Raw genomic sequence first — 19,479 nt, forward strand, 5'->3', positions numbered from 1 at the left:
GGAAGACCACAGATTTTCAGTCTGGAGTGGCCCCAGGAATGTGTGCAACACCTCCCCAGGTTATTCTGATGCAGGTGCTCAGCATGGTGGGGACAGGTTGGGGGTAGGAGGGCTTAGAAATGCATGAGAGGGGCTGGGCTGGTGGCATAGCAGTTAAGTTCGTGTGTTCGTCAGTTCGGATCCTGGGTGTCGACCTACACAGCACTCATCAAACAATGCTGTGGCAGGCGTCCCACATATAAAATAGAGGAAGATGGGTACAGACGTTAGGTCAGGGCCAATCTCCCTCAAAAAAATGAGGATTGGCAGCAGATGTTAGCTCGGAGCTAATCTTCCTCAAAAACAAACAAAATAAAGAAATGCATGGGAGCCCGGCACAAATGAAATGGAGGTCAGCACACTGGCCTCCAGCACCTTCCTCTTTCTTCAGGTTCAACCAGTGCTACGGCGTGCTGGGGGTGCTGGACCACCTCCATGGGACTGACACCGTGTTTAAGCAGACCAAGGCCTACGAGAGACATATCCTCCTACTGGGCTTCACTCCACTGTCTGAGAGCATCCCTGATCCCCCGAAGAAGACAGAGTGAGAGAGGGCCCGAATGCCACCCTGGCTGTCCCCTCAGCAGTGGACTGCTAAGGTGGCCTGAGGCCTCCTGATCGGAACTAACAACTTGCTCCTTCAGCCATGCTCTCTCTAATGACGGCCCCATGAGGGCAGGGGGAAAGTCAGCTTCCTAGCAAAGCAGGGCCAAGGATGGGATCAGGGCTCGCCCAGCTGCCACTGTTGTCTCTCAAGGGGACCAAGACTTGGCTTAAGGAAGGGAAAAAACAGCTCCCAGAGACTCCTTTGTGGCCTAAGCAAGATGTAGAGAATGACAGAGGTGGCAGTGAGACTGGAGGCTACATGGCTCCAGGGACAGCTCCTTCTGGTCCCAGGGGTTGGGGGAACCAGAAGACATCGTTTTGCTCCTTTCTGTCCCCAAAGCTTTTCTCATACCCTACTCAGGTCAGGGCCAACACACACACACACACTGAGTCTGTGACAAAGGCCCCACTTCAACTCTGTTCCACTGCAAACAAACATCATCCCCCTCTGAAAAAAAAAACCCCAATCCAGGGAGCTCCCCACTGGATTAAAACTGAGATACCGGCGAGGCACAGAGCAAGCCCCAGTACCTTCAGCCATGCATGGAAACCAAGCCCTGTGGACTTGATAAGCTGGGGCCCCTTTTATCCACAGAGGGAGGGGTCAGTGTTGCTGACTTTTGGGGACACCCAACAGAGGCCCCTTATTAGCCTCTCTGAAGCAGGATCAAAGAGGCTAGAACCCTCTTCCTCCAATGAGAAGGCAAGAAAAATATAGCTGAACAAAGGGCAAAACCTTCATTTTTCCCCAAATGATTAACCAGCTGTCTCAACACCACTTATTCCAGATGATTTCATCAGTGATGCCATTTTCAAGGGAAACCTTACCAGGAACCTTATCATCTAGAACAAAACCACAGGGAGGCTCAGGTTGAAGCAGTCCTCACTCTGGCTTTCCCTTAGCAGCCACTGACATGGCCGGGAACATGAGGCTCCCAAGAACTGGAAGAACTCTTTGGTTTGAAAGGTCATTATCAGTTACTGAATTCTTATGTATATTTGGGTCTATTTCTGAACTTTTGGTTCTCTTCTGTCCAGAAAACCACCCACTGTAGTTTCATAATATTTCTGGTATTATCTGGTAGGGCCAAATCTCCAGGCAGAACTACCAAAAACGACTTCTTCCTAACAGCCCTGGACCCCAAAGGACCTGCCCAGTAGACCAACTGGGCACTTAACAGGCAGCGAACTCCCTGGCCTTCCAAAGCCATACCCACCCTCCTCTGGCCTTGGTGGGCCTGGCTCCTCCCTAAGACAGCTGGTGCTCTCAGCTTAAGCACAGCTTCTGGGGCATCAGTGCTCTAAGTTCTCACAGCTGCTGGCCTGCACCCACAACCTGTTACTACAAATAGCTATTTGGAAAATATCTTCAGTGTACTTAAGGGTAGGGAACAAGGAGTGTGGATAGAGAGAGGGAACAGATGTGTTCTTCCCCTTTAAGGTCTTTAGGTTTTGAGGTACTGTAGGGGCTTAGAGAGACAAGAGGCTGTCATTCTCCCACCACTTTTGGCAGGCAGGTGGTGGGCCCTGGCGGAGGGGCCCAGCTCTAACCTTTTCTGCATCAAACAGAATGGCCCTGAGCTTGGTTAACAAATAAGACTCAAGAAAAGGCTGAGGTCTCAAAATTCCCAGCTGAAGATGTGAATGTGAAAGGAGAAAGCATGGAAAATAAACTGGCCTCCTTTCTTTCCAGTAGCTGCTTGTTTTTTCTCTCCACTACATGCCTCATTCCAACACTCACGATCACGTCATCTGGGAGCCACAGCAGGGCAACTAATCAGTGGCCTCGTTCTTGGGCATGCCTAAAGGTTGTGGAAGGAGACTGAACTGTCTTCCTGTTCCCAAATCAGTCTGCAGAAGCCCTGGCCACTATCTCCTAAACTCTCCTTCAGCCCGTGGAGGCCATGGGTAGTATTAGTTCCTGCCCACCGGAGGGACAGTGGAATTCTCTAGAAAACCGTTTTTGATGGGATGCTCAGGTGCCAGGCATGTGAGACAGTTGTCAGTTGTTGAATGAATAAACAAGGCCATGCCTCATTGTTAGGTTTGTAATTATACATCTAAGCCAGACTGGCCTTCAGAATATTACTGCCAGCTCCCAGCCTCACGGCCTGGAAAAAGCCAACAGCCCAGGGGCCAGTCTTGGGTGGTGTGTGTGTGTGCACGCTCATCGTTCCATCCTTCCCTAGCGTCAGTCCTCACACCTGGACTCCACCAAGGCCACAGTGCTGAACTGTTACTCCTTTACACCCCAGCAGGAAGTCTGTTAACTGAGGGGCTGTGCGAACCCTCCTACCTTCCCGACAGCAACCTCTATCTTCCCAGCTGTCTCCTAACACAAGGCCAGGTCACAGCCAGTGCACGAAATCCTAGGAGCAGAGCAATATTTCAAGGTTGAAATTCTGCAATTCTGTCTGTTGGACTAGGTGTCTCTTTGTTCTGACTCGACATAGCTCCCATGTCTCACTTAAGACACAAGGTGGGCATGAACTCAAGGCTGACAGAACTCACCTGGATACACTAGCAGCCTTAGCTCTGTGAGGCGCCACTGCCATAGGGAGATTCCCCAGAAGCCCAGGGCAGACCCTGCAGAGGTTTCCGGGGCACATCCGGAGTGCAGGGTTCCCCTGGACCCAAGGGAACCCGCACTGGGCCCCATCCCTCAACACCCAACAAATGCACCCCCAATGGGAGACCAGCCAGTATTTTGCCTTTTCAAGTTTTTATTTTTATACATTTTTTTGTATTAAAAAGAAAAGCATAATTACCACAAATTACAAAGGACTAAAGCAGGACTAGAATAATGAATGAATCACTTCAGCCTGGAAAGCAGATACTCTCAATAATATTAATGTTATAATACAAGCTCATTCAAGTATTTTACATTTCTTTTTTTTTTTGTCCTTTTAAATGTGATATCCTAGCACATGGTAAAGATAATGTACTATGAGCATAAGGTGGAACCTTCTCCGCAAAGCCAGATGACAAGTTTTCCTCTCCAGTGAGAAATGGGCTGTAAGTTCAGATCTTCTCCGCCTGTGCCATCAACACAGCTGAAGGAGAGGGCGGGGCTGAGGCTAACCTAGGGACCCTTCCACACAAGATACTCTGGGGTTCCACTCAGGAGGGTGCCAGACGATCCAGACCACTACCCAGACTTTTGGCAAAAACTTCCCCACCCCCTAGCTAGTTGTCTTCCTTGCCCCTCCTCCCCACTTCCAGGGCCTTCTGAGCAGCTTACTTTCTTTTGTAAAATCAGTCATCAGGAAAGGAGAAAAGAGCTACAACGGAACAAAACAAAAACGTAACAACTTTGACATGGGGACTCAGCTCTCAATCTGAGCCCCAGGGGTCCAGGCTGGGGCAGGGCTCGGCAGCCCTTCTCTACTGGTAGTGCATTTGCTCCCAGGCTCAGGAGAGGGTGAAAGAGAAATCTGCCCCTTTGCAGGGCGGAGGCACACAGACCTGTTTGATGCCCAAAGCAGGGAGGGCATGGACCAATCTTGGAAGGGTGCAGGACAAACAGAAGGATTTGGACAGGCTGTCACTTTGTGTCTCAGATCTTGGATCCCCCTGGGAGGATGGTGGGTGTGAAGTGGCAAGCGCCGAGGGCCCCCCGCCCACCACTCCTTGCATGCTTGTCACAGATACATCGGTCCTAAATTCAAGTGTCTTCAGAAAGTGAAGATGTAAACTACTCTTTGCAACATTAACTCCTAACATGTTACAAAAAAAAAAAAAAAGGAAAGAGAAAAAAGCCCCCTCCCCCATCCTCAGCCTATGTTGAGATGAAGTCCTCACCTCCCCACCCCAAAGGGGTCTCCCTCTTTCTGAGGTGTCTGTGGGGAGGATCAGGGAGAGGATGGCAGCCCTCCGGCCTGGGAGTAAACTCTAGATAAGAACCACCTTTTCCCACACTCCCAAGGCTTCCTTGTACCCCCAAACCCAGCAGAGGACAAACACTGAGGTTTCTGTGGTGTTGGATACAGTACAGGGCTGAGCGACCCAAAGGAAATAAAGGAGGAATAAAGGGGTGGAGGAGGGGGTGCAGGAGTCCAGTGTCTGGTACAGTGTGGGGCAGGCACCAGACTGGGCAGGGAAAAGCCTCAGATCCCATTAGCAGAGCAGAGACAGGACGCTCATCCTTGGATTTCGAGACAACCAGCTCACAGGAACTGAAATGGGCTTCCCACATACTAACCACTGGGAGGGTAGCGGGTGGGGGTGGGAGGGCACAGGCCAAAAGCAATGAGGTGCCCAAGACAGAGGGCAAGCCCTTGCCAGCCTGGGATTCTGTATCCTACTCCTCACCTTTGGGCCCAACAGAGGAAGCAGTTGAAAAAGAGGGCCAAGGAAGTGTCAGCGACTGAGCAACACCACCATGAGCTTCTCTGTGCTGCCTGGTCCCCACTAGGGTGAACGCGTCACCACGCCTGCACCTGACACACAGCCCAGTCTGTGTGGGTCAGTCCTTTGTTGCCCTCCCTAGCTTTGGATGCGAGTAGACTCCAGCCATTGCGTTGTCATCCACAGCCCAAGCAGTCAGTGGCTGGAGAAGAGAAGTCAGGTATACTCTATGTCCACATATACCTTCCTGCCGCGGGGCTTCTCCAACTGGCAGGATTCCCCCCAGCCCCCAAATCCTCCTCATCCCTCGTTCACAGGCGGGGCAACTGGAGGGTGGGCAGAGATGGCTTGCAGAGGGGGGATGCAAGATGGGGAGACCCCACCAGACCCAGGGAAGAGAATGGCATCTTTCTCCACCTTTTGTGAGACAGAGCCTCCTTGAGGTCTCAGAGGTCTTTCAGGGCAACACAAGAAACATGTCCAAGCCTCAGCTGCCAGGTGTTCACCTTTCCCCTCTGCGGCGGGGAGACGGCCAAGCTGAGGACAATGTGTCCAGATCCAGGCCAACGCTGTTCTCCAACAGTTTGAAGCAAACTTGGCCTTGGGGTTCCCAGGGTAGGAGGAAGGGTGTCACGGCAGGACAGGGCCCAGTGTGAGGAAACAACAAGCAGAGCGAGGACACGACACAGGACGTCAGCTTCAAACGATGCAACAGCAGGGATATTTCGGGCATGGCTCTAATCTGAGCCGCCCCTAACCCTCTTGCCCACAGGCAGGAGGCACTGTACATGCAACTCAGTCCAGAGAAAGATTCTTGCCACTCCAGCCCAGGCACATCCAGAGAAGGCGGGAGCTCTTCGAGTCGACTCCACCGAGGAAAACAGGCATTCGGGGATTTCAGATCCCACTTCACAATAAGGCAACTTTTAAAAAAATATTATTTCCAAGAACAAAACAAAAGAAATTCCAAGAGTAGGGGAAAGACATCACTTTCTGTGGATTAGGTGGGGGTTTTTTGATTTTTTTTTTTTGGTCTTTTATAGTCAATTTTGTCTTTTTTTTTTTTTTTCCATTTTTCCAAGGATGGAAAGATCAGAGAAAAATAAAATAAATCATCTTTCAATAGTCTTTTCTGGTATGAGCAGCGTCTCTCTGGGCTGGGGAGGACAGGGGCATGGGGAGAGGGGAGGAGGGAGAGGCTGAAACCTTCCTCCACCCCCACTTTACATCCTTTGGTTTCCTTCTCCCGGAAGATGGCAGAAGGGCATGGTGGGGACAGCAGGGAGAGAACACCATGATGGCAAGCCCCAGATGGTCAAGGGGCTGGTGTTTGTGGGGCCCAGGGACGCTGCCAGAGCCTTCAACAGGACAGTGCTGGGCAATGGGGCCCACAGGGCCTTCTTGTGGGCTGCATAGTTGGCTCGAGGGGGAGCAGGAGGAGGCTGTAGGTGGGGACCAGGGTTGCGGCCTAACAGCCGCGGGCAGGGCTGCAGAAGTGATTTTGGTAATCCAGACGAACTATCAATAATTTAAAACTTGATATATATATATATATATATATATATAAAAAAATCTCCCCCCTTTCCCTCCCCCCCTTAGAAGAAGCCAGGATGTGAAGAAGAGTCATGGAGAGGGAAGAGGGAAGGGGGTGTGTGGAGGCTCCTGCCCGGGGTACCTCTGATAGCCCAAATGGTGTATACATTGCTACTCAGCACAAAGGCCCATCCTAATGACTCTAAGGCCTGTCTCTTCTCTGTCCCCTCTCCTGGGACTGGGCACCCCCATGGACTCTCGCTCACCCTCACCCCCTCCCCCCACTGCAAACCCCAAGGCTAAGGGGCTTTTCACTTTCCCAAAGTCTGTGTGTCCGAGTGCTGGCTTGTCCATTTGGCATCTTCCCGGATGGGCTGGCCAGTGGGTGGTGTGGGGGGTTGGCTGATCATGGTGGCAGGCCTGCTGGAAGACTGGGAGGGGCACCGCTTCCTGCCCTCACCGCTGCCACCTCCTGCTGCTACTGGGTGTCGCTTGTGGTTGCCCTCTTCACCCATCGGGGGCTGTAACAGAGAAGGGAGTCATAGGTGACCAGGGAGCACTACCCACACCCACTTCCTTGCCAGTGCTGTCTAGAGACACCCTACCTCCAAATGTAGATAACAGGTTTAACCTTAAAATCTAATTACCAGTTTTATCAAGCACATCTCCATGCCAAGATGCCAAGCCCCGTGCTATTTTAAGCACATAAACTCATGGGGTCCACACCACTCTTTGATGTAGACATGATCATCTAATTTTACAGAGGAGAAAAAAGAAGCACAGAAAAATAATTTGCCCAGGGTCCTAGAGCTTGTAACTGGCAAAGACAAAATTTGGATCAGGTCTATCTACCCCTAAAGCCCAGGGTTTTATCTAGACAGGTTTCTGCTCCCTTTTTCAGAAGGGATCAGTGCTCAGGAGATAATACATGGAACGTGGCCTGCAAGATGCTGAGATGTCTCAGCTCAGAAGGCCCAGAAGCTCCTGGGGACTGCCTCAACCCCCTCAAGGCCCTAAAGAGGACACTGATCTAAAGTCAGACCACGATCCAGTCTGGCCTCACCACTACACCAAGTGTCCTGAAACCTCAAGGACATCTCCTGCCCTTTCTGGGTGCCAGAGCTGAACCCTTGTTTCATCCCAACAGGTCTTCCTATTACAAGGCTTCCCTGCACATGGGCCCCGCTCCAACCCCTTAAAGATGCAAGACCACAGACTTGGCTCTCTGTTGGGAGACCTGAGCAGTGCTGCCACCATCTCACTGGGTGGCCCCGGGTTTCAGTTTATCCACTGCTGCAGCAATGCTAATAAATCCTGCCTACTTCACCACACTGTGAAGGCTAAAGGAGGTCAATGTAAAGTGCTTAGCACACAGCACATACACTTTTTAATAAATATGAGGACTATTACTGCTTTTTACTTATTTTGCCTTTTTGCTAAAATGTTTCAAGGGAGTAAGATGACTGGCATATCCCCTACTACATTACAAACTCTTCGAAGGAAAGAGAGTCTCTCACTCATCTCTGGAGTCCCTGAAGCACCCAGCACAGACACGTCCAATCACTCCAACTACCACGTCCCTTGATACACTCAGCAGCAATAACCCTGACCCACCACTGGATGTCACTCTTGAGTCACTGCTCCAGGACGATGTGGGGGAAGAAGGGAGAAAGAATTGGACATAATTTATGAACATCTAGGTTTAGAGCCGGCCTCTTCCAGACAGAACAAAGAGATTTACCCTGGGCCCATCCTGACCAACTAGCAGTGGCTAACTAGGGCACAGCAGCAGGAAGGCTGTGAGATCAGAGAGAGAGCACTCCAATGGTTTAGCCACATCTACCAGGGGAAGGGGGAGGAGGGGCAACCACACGACCCCCTCTAATTGGCCTTCACTGTCCTCTGCTCACTGTCTGTTTTATAGATGAAGAAACTGAGGCCCAAACGCGGGCAAGGGTCTCTAGGCTAGCGGCACAGCTGGGATGAGTTTTCTTTCCAGGACAACTAGGGTGAGAAAGACAACAGACTTTCACTCACATCCACTCGGAAGTCTTCGAGACGTCGGAATTTGCCGAGGTATTCTTGAAGTTTGGGGTTAATGTCCAAATTTTTGGCTTTGGAATATTTCAAGAAGGCCCAGAACTTCTCCAGCCCATAGAGTTGGCCTGTAGGGAAAGAAGAGAGAGCGGGAGAGAAAAGCTGGGCTGGTGAGAACAAAGCAGTTCAGAGGACAGGGAGGTGTGAGGGTGAGCGGGGAGAAGGCCAGGCTGACCAGGGCTCCAACTCTAGCTCTCACCAGCTTCATAGTCCTTCACGGTCTCCTCCTGAAAATCCTTGAAGATGTCCAGCCGGAACTTCTTTTCCAGGCCGTAACTGTAGTATCGAAAAAGGCACTCCAAACCATATCTGTGGGAGAACACAAGTCAGTGAAATCAGGACACAGTTTCTTTATCTGTAAAACAGGAAAATGCACCTGCATAACGATCAACTATAAAACAGTTCAAACACTTGGATTATTGAGAAAATGGTAAACATTCTTTAAGACGGCTAACATTTAATGCTAGTCTGACCAGTTCCAACATTAATGCTTCCAGTTTGCCAGGGAAACTGTGGCCAAATGAACAGCCCCCTACCCACACCACCCATTTGTTTACGGAGTATCACTGGTTGCTTTCTGCTAGAAGAGCAGACCTGAGTAGCTGCGACAGAGACCTTATGTTCCACAAAGGCTAAAATATTTATCGTCTGCCCCTTTACAGAACAAGTTTGCCAATCCCAGGGAGGAGCACTCTGCAAGGCAGCCTGACCACGCCAATGAGCAGTTCTGTTCTGTGATCTGATTCAGAAATTTCACTTCTAGGAACATACGTAAGGGTAATAAGCAAAAATGTAGATATAGATTTTACAGATATACAAAACTGTTCAGAGCAGCATTATTAAACAAAATTTAAATGTCTTAGAGAAGTGGTTAAGAAAAATGATGGTAAATCTGTACAACAGAATATATACTAATGGATACTGAGATGCTTACAATATATTATCAGATGGAAACGACATTTCAAACTGTTATATGTACGATGAGCCCATTTTTATAAAACCAAGATGTAAATTTTACATCTATACATGCACAGAAAATCTAGAAAGACACACTTAAATATATTAACACTGGTTATCTTTGACAGTTGGAATTTTCAAATTAACTATGTTTTCTAAACTTTCAGCAAAAAGCATGTAATAGCTTTTGTAAGAAGTTATTTATGTAAGAAGGCAAAAAGTCAAACATTTTAACAACAGAGAAAAATGCTCATGCTTACATAAGACACAAAAATGCATTCACAGGATGATCTAAATACATCAAATATGGCAGAACATTAACACTGGTTGTCTCTGGACTCAAGAGTGTTTTCCCCCAACTTCTTTAAACATTTCTGTACTTTCCACATTGATTACAGACAGAACATTTTACTTGGGGGGGAAATGTCTTGTTTTTTTTTAATAGCAAAATATTGAAAACTACCAAAGTATCTATTAATAGGGGACTGGTTAATAAATTATGGTACATCCATGAAGTGTAAGACCTTACAGGCTATAAAAAAGTCAAGAAGGTTATTTACATATGGATATGGAATGATCTCTAAAACAGATCATTAACTAAAAAAGCAAGGTGCAAAATAGTATCTAATAGAGGTCATCTTTTGTATAAACAAAAGGGGTGTGTGTGTGGGAGACTACATAGGAATGTCCTTGCTTACACGTAGGCAAAGTATTTGTAGAAGGGGCTACAAGATTCTCAAAGTACTGGTTGCCTGTAGGGAAAGAAACTAGACGGCAGGGGAACAGGGATGAGACTACTCACTATATAACCTTTGACCTCTTTGAATTTTGAACCATGTGAATATATTACTCATTCAAAAATAATAAAGTTTTTATAAAGTATATGAAGTACACACACACGAGATCTCCAGTTACAGTCCTGGAAGCAGATCCACTGGGGACCTGTCACCAGCCTCAGCCCGCTCACCTGTAGCCTTCTTTGGCATCCTCCAGAGCCAGTTGCTTGAACTCCTCATACATCTTTTTGTTGAAGTGATCTCGGAGGAAGAAGGACCAGAAGCGGAAGAGAGTGTTCATCTCCTGAGACTGGCCAATGCCCAAGCGTTTCCGCTCTGATGGGAGAGGAAGGAGGGAAGACATGTGTCAGGCCAGGCAGCCTGTGCTACAGGGGACAAATGAGCCCGGGGCTCAAGGACCTTGGTGCCTTCTCCAGCACCTCCCAAATCCCTTGCTCCTCATCTGCCCCTTTAGTCTTTCGGGAGATATTTATTGAGCACTAACTACTCTGTGTCAGGCCCTGCTGCTGGACACTGGGCCTGAGCCTCACCAGAAGCAGGTGGCATCAGCTTCTGAACCAGGGGATCCTGGTCTATCTCTTCACCTCAAATGGGACTGCTCTCAAGTGTAGTTAGAAGAAGGAAAAGCATGAACACATAATTTGTACATTCCAACAAATTATAGTCTTCATTTCATTACTCATTACCAATAATTATTTCAGGAGTCCTACAACAAGCACAAAATGGTAACATTAAAAAAAATACACAACACCGAAGCACAAGTAATAAGAAAAAACAAGATAAATTTGATACTAAAAAATTAAAAATCTTTGTGCTTTAAAGACATTATCAGCAAAGTGAAAAGACAATCCATGGAATGGAAAAGATGTTTGCAAACCATCAATTTTCTAAGGGACCTGCATCTAGACTATATAAAGAACTCTTACAATTTAATAATGAAGACAAATAATCCCGTTAAAACAGACAAAGAATCTGAGTATTTCACCAAAGAACATATACAAACGGCCAAGAAGCACAAGAAAAAATGCTCAACATTAGCTATCAGAGAAAGGCAAATCGAAACCATAAGGAGTATCACTTCACACCCACAAGGATGGCTATAATCAAAAAGACAGAATAACAACTGCTGGGAGGGTGGGGAGAAATCAGAATCCTCGCACACTGCTGTCAGGAATATAAAATGGTGCCGCCACTTTGTCAAACAGTCTCCCAGCCCCCAAAAAGTTAAACACAGAGTTACCATGTGACCCAGCAATTCCTCTCTTCCACCCAAGATAAATGAAAACCTAAGCCCACACAAAAACTTGTACAGGAATGTTCACAACAGCACTGTTCACAACAGACAACAAGTGGAAACCCAAATGTCCATCAACGGATGAATGGATAAACAAAATGTGGCATATCCATATAACGGAATGTTATTTGGTAATGAAGTACTGATAAGTGCTACAATATAGATGAGCTACGTATTATATGATTCCACTTATATGAAAAGTCCAGAATAGGCAAATCCAGAGACAGAGAGTAGACTGGTGGTTGTGCAGGCCTGGGAGGGGTTGGATAGGGGTGACTGGTGAGGGGCACATGTTTCTTTTTGCGGTGATGGAAATGTGCTAAAATTGATTGTGGCGATGGATGCACAACTCTTGAATACACTAACAGCCACTGACTGCATACTTTAAATGGGTGAAGTGTATGCGATGTGAATTGTACCTCAGTAAGGCTGTTATTACACATGCGGACACACCCCCTAGGGAGAGGGAAGTAAGGTAGAGGAGTCAAGCATGTAGCAGCCATGTTTTGCTGAACGAGAGAGGGTGGGGTGGGTTTATAATCATAAGTGACATTAAGATTGGTTCTGTGTATCTTTTCAGCCAACCTGACAGAAGCCTAGTTAAGGCATCTGATTTTATGATAAAGGAAACACGTGAGAGCATCTAGAGAGTTCTTTCCCTACACTGTCTTCTAGGGCGGGGTGAGCAAACTGTTTTCTGTAAATGGCCAGGGTAAATCTTTTAGGCTTTGCAGGACACATACCTCTTCTTACAAATTCGTCTTTTTTCCCCCTACAACTCCTTAAAAACATGAAAACTGTTCTTAGCCTGTAGGCCATGGTTAGGCAACCCCAGTTCTAGAGAATATATCATGCCACATGCACACCCTTTTGTGATGGACACTGGACCACACTGGACAACGGCTGAGTTGGCAGTCTTGCCAGAAACAGGAAAAACTGATGATTTTTATATCAAGAGAAGATCAAGGAACAGGAATGTTCTAAGCACCAGATTCTTTTAGCCTCTGTATTCCAAAACTTCCTGGCCTGAGTCTAACTTTAACCCTTCTTGCTGTAATGTCACAACACTTCTTGGTCTGAGGTCAGAGAAAACAGTTACCTGCTCCACCAGCCCCTACACCCCGGATCCAAGGAGTGGCCCCAGAGACTCAGCCCTCCTCCCTAGGTGCTTCTTACCGTTAAGGCAGCGCCTACGATACTTGTGGTAGACGTGCTGTGTGAACCCATTTTCCTTGAGCAGCTCATGGGAAGGATGCTGGAACTTGGGCAGCGACTGAGGGGTACACCCATAGCTGCCAACTGCAGGCGTCCCTTCGGAGGGGCTGGAGCTACAGAGGCCACAGAAGAGACAGTGTCAACCAGGAGCCCTGGAGCAGCTGGTCATCGGGCTAGGAGGGGCCCCTCTGGTCCCTTCCATCAACCAAGATCCAGGCTTTCATAGGGCAACAAAAAAGAGGTCCAGGTGCTATACCCGGCCCTTAACTGATTATATGCATGAGTCTGACTTCTGCCCAAACCTGTGCCTTTAACCATTTATTTCCAAGTTAACATTTCACTTTCCTTAATGAACTGTTATGGGTTAATCCATCTATATTTCTGAAAACCATGCATATTTTAAGTCTGTACCATCTTTGCAGGGAACAAAGTGCATAGGTCAGTGGCTCCCAAACCTTGCTTTGGAACAGGGAAAACTGGGGCAATTTTCCTAGAAATAAATATAAGGGATTCTGGGCCCTACTGTCAGAAACTGAGCTCGCAGATCTAGGGTGGGGCCCAGGAATCTGTATTTTTATTCAACGGCCTGGCTATCCTGAGAGAGGCAGCAGACATCCACGTTTGAAATCAATTCACAGATATACTGTCTGAGAAAATCTGGTCCTGTGCGGCTATGACACCACTTCTTTAGAAAGAAGCCTTCCTCTTCTCAGACCCTGGATTAAGGTTTGTTGGATTTAGATGAGGGTTCTTTTAATTTACAGACCAGAGGTTCACTCTTCTTGGGCCCGTGGATTTCAGGGCTCTCCCACCCACCCTGCCATCAGCCTGATCTCCCCTCCCCACTGCCCCGGCACCTGATGGAAGCAGTCCGGGGCCTGTGCTCGCGGGAATCCATCACCCAGCCCACATGACTCTCTAGGGGCGGGTTCGAGCTATGTCTTGTCTTCCTTTTCCGAGGCATCTGCAAAGGTCAGTCCAGGATTTTTTATTAATCATACTCATACGACTCTGAGGAGCATCCAGCATTTGTAGGACTAAGATTCTCTCACATGTGGGAGTTATGTCATAATTTACAAAGCATTTTCATTGCTCTTCTCTCACTGGATGTCCATGGCTGTGAGCAAGGAGCTGGTATGCCTATTTCACAGGTGAGGAAATTGAGGCTTGGAAATGAAGTGGCTTGCCCAAGGACCCACACCTGGTCAGTCTTCCTCAGGCCTTATCACGGCTATATGGGGCCACCACTCCCACACCCAGTCCATTTTGTAGACAGAATCACTCAATCCCGGGTGGGCCCACCAGCCTAAGAACACAGAGCAGCTGCGGGACTTGGCACTTTCTCGACTCAGACAAAGCAAGGGAGGGAAGTAAAGCACTGGAATGCAGTGAAGTGGGCCCAAGACTCCTAGCAGCCCAACAGGAGTGCCTCACCTTGGCATCTAGCGTCCGTCCTTCCTTCACCACTGGGTAAAACCGTGATGTCTGGCTTGAGTCTTTGAGCTGCGGTGTCCGGGGAGTGCGGGGCGTCCTGGCATTGCGGTAGTTTGGTGACTCTGGGACAGTGGTTGGTAGAGAGCGGGCGATGGTAGAGGGCTCAGGAGCACCAAACAACTTGTTGGCCAGGGCATCAGTGGGAACTGCAGAGACAGAGCAGCATCGGTAAGCAGGGGTAGGCCCATGGCTGTCTGTTCCCGGAAGGGCCCCCCCAGAGAGCTCCAGACCCTCCCACCCAAGCCAGGGTTCTAGGCGTCACCTCTCACCTTGCTGGAAGCGAGGTGGCCCAGGAGGGACCTCCTGGTTGGGATCCACAGGCGGCTCAGGAGTTAGTGTGTCAAACTGCTCCCGGCTGATCATGTTGACTTTCTTGAAGTTCTCAACTTCTTGCTGCAGAGGAAACAAAATGGGTGGGGAAAAGCTGTTAGTAAGCAGACTGCCCTAGCTTGTTTAGGAATCAAGACATGCAAGAAGTTGGAGAGGGCAGCTCCCACGTCCACATATGTGGAATTCTGGTCCCCAGGCCCTCAGGTGGCCCATTGCCATTCCTCAACCCCGGTTACCCAGGCATGTGTGTGCTTAACCCAGAGGGGTTAGCACTTGCCCAGCCCTCTCTGCAGCAAGACTGAGACCAGGATGCCAGCTCCCCAGGAACTCACAGCAGACTCCCCCCAACTCTCTTCCTGCCACTGTCTTCTCACATAATGGCCATGCAACTTTCTCCTCACTTCCACCAAACACAATGCTACTTTCCACACAGGTCCACCCTCCACCACATACATTCTCTCTGGAAAAATCTACAACAGAGGTTTGGACTTTCCAGACAGAAGGGTTTTTTTCTTTTTTTTGGTGAGGAAGATTTGCCCTAAGCTAACATCTGTTGCCAATCTTCCTCTTTTTTTTTTTTATTTTTCCTTTTTGGCTTGAGGAAGATTAGCCCTGAGCTAACATCTCTGCCAAATCTTCCTCTATTTTTTTGTATCTTGGATGCCTCCACAGCACGGCTGATGAGTGGAGTAGGTCCATGCTGGGGATCTGAATCTGTGAACCTGGGCCGCTGATGTGGAGCACGCAGAACCTTAACCACTCGGCCATGGGGCTGGCCCCGAGACAGCAGTGATTTTTTAAAAGACCTGTCTTTTCTCCATCTTCCACATTCAAAGCAAGCTCCTTATTAAGGCTTTTAAACTTTTTTGTTTAGTTAATGCTGTTGAGTCGATTCCAACTCCTAGTGACCCTGTGTATAGCAGAGTGGATCCCTGCCCCGTCTGTTTTGCACCATCCTCTCACCTTCCAGTGCTGTTATCAGACAATGCTCCACTGCTATGCACAGGGTTTTCATGGCCAATTTTTTCAAAAGTGGGTGGCCAGGTCCTTCTTCCTAGTCTGTCTAGGAAGGGTGACCCTGCTGGCATTTGAAATACCAGTGGCACAGCAATCAGCATCACAGCAACACGCAGCCGCCACAGTATGACAACAGACAGATGGGTGGTGTGGTCCCGGACTGGGAAATGAACTTGGGCAGCGGCAGTGAGAGCCCCAAATCTTAACCACTAGATACCAGTCTAGCTGGCTTTAAACTTTTATATATGCCTAAATATTTAAGAATCAAAATGACAATCTAATCCTTATTCTATTCCCCCAAAAAGTGTCTAGCTGACTGTTATGCCATTAAACATGGATGCTCAGGCGGGACAATAATCCCCCCTCACACCGCACAGTTTACAAGGTGTTTACACATCTCTTCTCACTCTCAATGCCCAGCAAGGTGTCGATTATCACCTCCTTCACACACAAGGATTCTGAGGCTCTGCCCCTGAGGTCACACCATGACTGAGCTTTGCTCTTCCCCAGGTTACAGGCAGCCCAAGCCCCACTCCCACTGCTGTACCCGAGCCTCACCTTTATCTGGGAATATTCAGGCTCAAACTTCTCAGTCCACAGGTCCTGCTCATAGTAGAAGAGCCCATCATTAATGACCTTGGCCAGCTCGGCGCTCATCTTGGCACGTGAGGTATGGTTGCCTGTACGGTCCCCCCCTGGGTGCCGGCGCATGTAAGGTGGTGTCTGGGTGACAATGAGGATCTTGTTGACATCTCGGTCGTCAATCTCATAGTCGGAGTCCTCATCGGACCAGGCGGTGAAGGTGTTCTTCCGCCCATCCATCTGCTCCATCTCCTCGTCAAACAGGAAATCCAGTTCCTCTTGCTCATCCTGATCCTTGGACAGCAGCTGCTGAGAGGGCAGCTGCTGAGGAAGAGAGGCTGGGTGGAGGAACCTGGGCTCCTCTGACTTCTAAAACAGGGACACACCGAGGGGAGAAAGAATCATCATGGGGCCCTTGGATTAGGCTCTGTAGCTGTTCCCCAAGAGAGGGCCCAATAACACCAGCAAGTCACAGCTGTCAGACCTGGAGTCAGCTTCATGGGGAAAGGATGTCCTATAGGACTCCAGGTTTCTCCACTCACAGCTCACATGACAGTCATTCAAGAACAACGAGATGACACATTCGCTGTAGGTAGGAACTGCGCTCTCATTTACCTTTATATCCTACACAGCAACTAGCCTGGGAGTAGGCACACAGCAGAAATTCAACAGGTTGATCCATCCATTTATCCATCTACCCAACATCTCCCAAAAAACCAGAAGCTTTATGAGGCAAGGACCACAACTATCTTGCCCTCCATCACATCCTCAGTACCTAGATTGGGACCTAGCAACAGCAGATGTTCAACTATTTGATGAATGAGCAAGTACCCACTGGTACTAGGCCCCGTATGAAGAACCTAAAAGCGGAATAATTAACAAGACGAGGTCCTCGCACTTGAGGAGCTCACAGTCTAGTAGGAGAAAAAGTCAACCAACCAGCCAGCCAATTGCAATAGGGTATGGTGAAGACTGTAAATGTAATTAGTGGGAGTACATAGGGAGGGGCACTTAACCAACAGGGGGTGGGAGTGGGGACAGTCGGGGAGGCTTCCTGGAAGAAGTAACTACCAAGGCATGAGGAAAAGTCAGTCAGATGAGAGCGGGTACAAAGAGTGTACTAGGTAGAAAGAACAGCTTGTCCTAAAGGCAAGAGGAAACAGGGTGATTCCAGCAAAAAGGAAGTATTTCAGAAGGTTGGCAGGCTGAATTCATCTGAGACTTTGGGGGAGAAGCAGTTGTCTACCTCACAGTGTATACACACAAGTCAATTCCGGGCTAGGCAAAGAGCTTCCCTTATAAACTCCAAACCTATTCTCTTTTAAGGTCCATGATAGGCCAGGTGGGAGTGAGGACTCTAATTCTGGAATGGGGGCTAGGCCTGGCTCCTGCGTTTCCAAAGCCTTCAGTCCGCAGGCCAGGACCTCATAAGGTCGCTGCCACTTACTGTCTTTCTCTTCATGGCCTGATCTCTGACACTTCCCAAAGGACCTCAGCCAGAAGAGAGGGGCAAGTCGAGGTATGAACAGGCAGGGAAGCGGAAGATGAGTGAGGCCGTCACAGTGGTGCAACGGAAATGGGAGCAGAGAATTCCACAGACTCAAAGTCCAGCGTCATCTCCCAGGCCTCCTCACAAGCCCCACACCCAAGAGGGGAGGGTGAGGGAGGAGGAGGATGAAGCAAAAGTCTGCTCCTGGAAGAGGGGCAGTAACTTTACTGTGAAACTGAAGCACTTCTCTAACTATGGACTCAATGTGTACTATTCATATATTACTTTACTCTTTCTAGAGTAAAGTAGAGTAAAGTAGGTTAGAGCAGTCTAACCTCTCCTTCCTTTCATCTGAAGACAGAGAAACTGAAGCCTTGAGATATTAAACAAGCCTCGCGGGGTCGCCAGCCATCAGTGACAGACCTGTGTTCCAGTCTAGACTCTAACTCTACATCCAGGCCATGCACCTGTTCGCTCTCCCTTTCCTTTTCAGAGGGCCTGAGGGGCTTATGTAGGGGACAATAAGGATACATTCAGGGGAAAGGCACTTAAAATGCAGCCTTAGGGGTAAAGATGAGGCAGAAAGAAGAGCGAAGCATCAAGAAACATGGGACACTACTGCTAAAGGCTACATGATCTCCTCCTGTGAAAAATGCTATTCAGGAACTCATGCAGCTAGGGCTGTCCTGAGCAGCAGTCTCCCCAGAAATGGACACAGGCCCATGAGCTTTCCTGCAGTCACCCTGAACCCACTTGACTTGCCTACTAGCCCCTCAGAGCCCAGAGCTCTGTGCCTGTGCGACATCCCCTCCAACTGCTCCAGCCCAGAGCCCTAGAACTCAGGGCGAGAGTACATGCCTCACCCACCTTGGGTCGTGACGGGGAGGGCCGAGGCCTCTTCTTTACTTCAATCCAGTTCTCGGAATCCAGGTCAGGCAGGCTGGCAGACAGGCCCTTGGGCAGGGTCTTTAGGTTGCTGACCTCCTCTGTTTTGGTTGGCACTGGGGTGACTGCACGGGGAGAGCCAGGCGCCGACTCTGAAGGGTGGAAAGGTGAGTTCCTCATCCCTCCAGTCGTCCTCCTGCTGCCAGCCCTGGGGAGGACTGCTGGCCAGAGGTCAAGGGCAACAGGGAGGCATCCCCTTGCCAAGAGGGTACCTACCTGTCTCCTTCTGGTAGTGCTGGCGGGGCACAAACTCAGGGCAGTTGAGAAGCTGGGAGAAATCGGTCTGGGAATAATCCACTATTGGGGGACCAGGAAGAGGCCACTTCTCTGGCTCCTCCCTCCTCCGGACTTTCTCATCAACCATCTCCACCACCTTGCTGTCCTTTAGGGCCTGCAGGGGAGGAGGAGGGAGAGGATGCAGAGGAAAGACTGAGACTGAGATCTTGGAAGCTGGTAGATGACTGGGCCCCATGAACTCAAGTATGAGTCTGGCACCGGCAGAAGTATAAGAAAACTCTCACCATCTTCCACAAGCGGCAGACAAGTGAGATGTTTAAACTTCTAAGAGGGGGCCAAGATGAAAAATACACCTGTCCTTTGACCCTGCCACTCTACTTCCAGCAACCTACCCTAGAGAAATACTTGCACAAACAGGTGACAATATGCACAAGATCTGGATAAAAAGCCATTCACAGTCACAGTGTCTCTAACAGGAAAAAAACCAGAAACTAACTAAC

At 48.9% G+C, this 19,479-nt stretch overlaps 2 protein-coding genes across 9 annotated transcripts in view; one reads left to right on the top strand and one right to left on the bottom strand.

Moving 5' to 3' along the window:
- The window catches only part of FAXDC2 (fatty acid hydroxylase domain containing 2), a 36,297-nt gene extending 33,960 nt beyond the window's left edge, over positions 1 to 2,337 (top strand). For all 3 annotated transcript variants that reach the window (XM_046666536.1, XM_046666535.1, XM_046666537.1), the window contains one exon: positions 431 to 2,337. In XM_046666536.1, coding sequence (XP_046522492.1) covers positions 431 to 587 — 157 coding nt within the window. In that variant the 3' untranslated portion in view covers positions 588 to 2,337. The remainder of the gene's footprint in view (positions 1 to 430) is intronic.
- Positions 2,338 to 3,350: 1,013 nt separating this feature from the next.
- LARP1 (La ribonucleoprotein 1, translational regulator) overlaps positions 3,351 to 19,479 on the bottom strand; it is an 82,619-nt gene continuing 66,490 nt past the window's right edge. For all 6 annotated transcript variants that reach the window (XM_046666534.1, XM_046666532.1, XM_046666531.1 and 3 more), the window contains 11 exons: positions 18,959 to 19,133; positions 18,665 to 18,834; positions 16,285 to 16,677; positions 14,649 to 14,772; positions 14,320 to 14,525; positions 13,743 to 13,849; positions 12,847 to 12,998; positions 10,547 to 10,691; positions 8,822 to 8,931; positions 8,563 to 8,690; positions 3,351 to 7,046 (listed from right to left, as the gene is read on the bottom strand). In XM_046666534.1, the coding sequence (XP_046522490.1) occupies positions 6,837 to 7,046; positions 8,563 to 8,690; positions 8,822 to 8,931; positions 10,547 to 10,691; positions 12,847 to 12,998; positions 13,743 to 13,849; positions 14,320 to 14,525; positions 14,649 to 14,772; positions 16,285 to 16,677; positions 18,665 to 18,834; positions 18,959 to 19,133 (1,920 nt within the window). In that variant the 3' untranslated portion in view covers positions 3,351 to 6,836. The remainder of the gene's footprint in view (positions 7,047 to 8,562; positions 8,691 to 8,821; positions 8,932 to 10,546; positions 10,692 to 12,846; positions 12,999 to 13,742; positions 13,850 to 14,319; positions 14,526 to 14,648; positions 14,773 to 16,284; positions 16,678 to 18,664; positions 18,835 to 18,958; positions 19,134 to 19,479) is intronic.

This window comes from Equus quagga, chromosome 7 (assembly GCF_021613505.1).
Source record: "Equus quagga isolate Etosha38 chromosome 7, UCLA_HA_Equagga_1.0, whole genome shotgun sequence".
Classification (NCBI taxonomy): domain Eukaryota; kingdom Metazoa; phylum Chordata; class Mammalia; order Perissodactyla; family Equidae; genus Equus; species Equus quagga.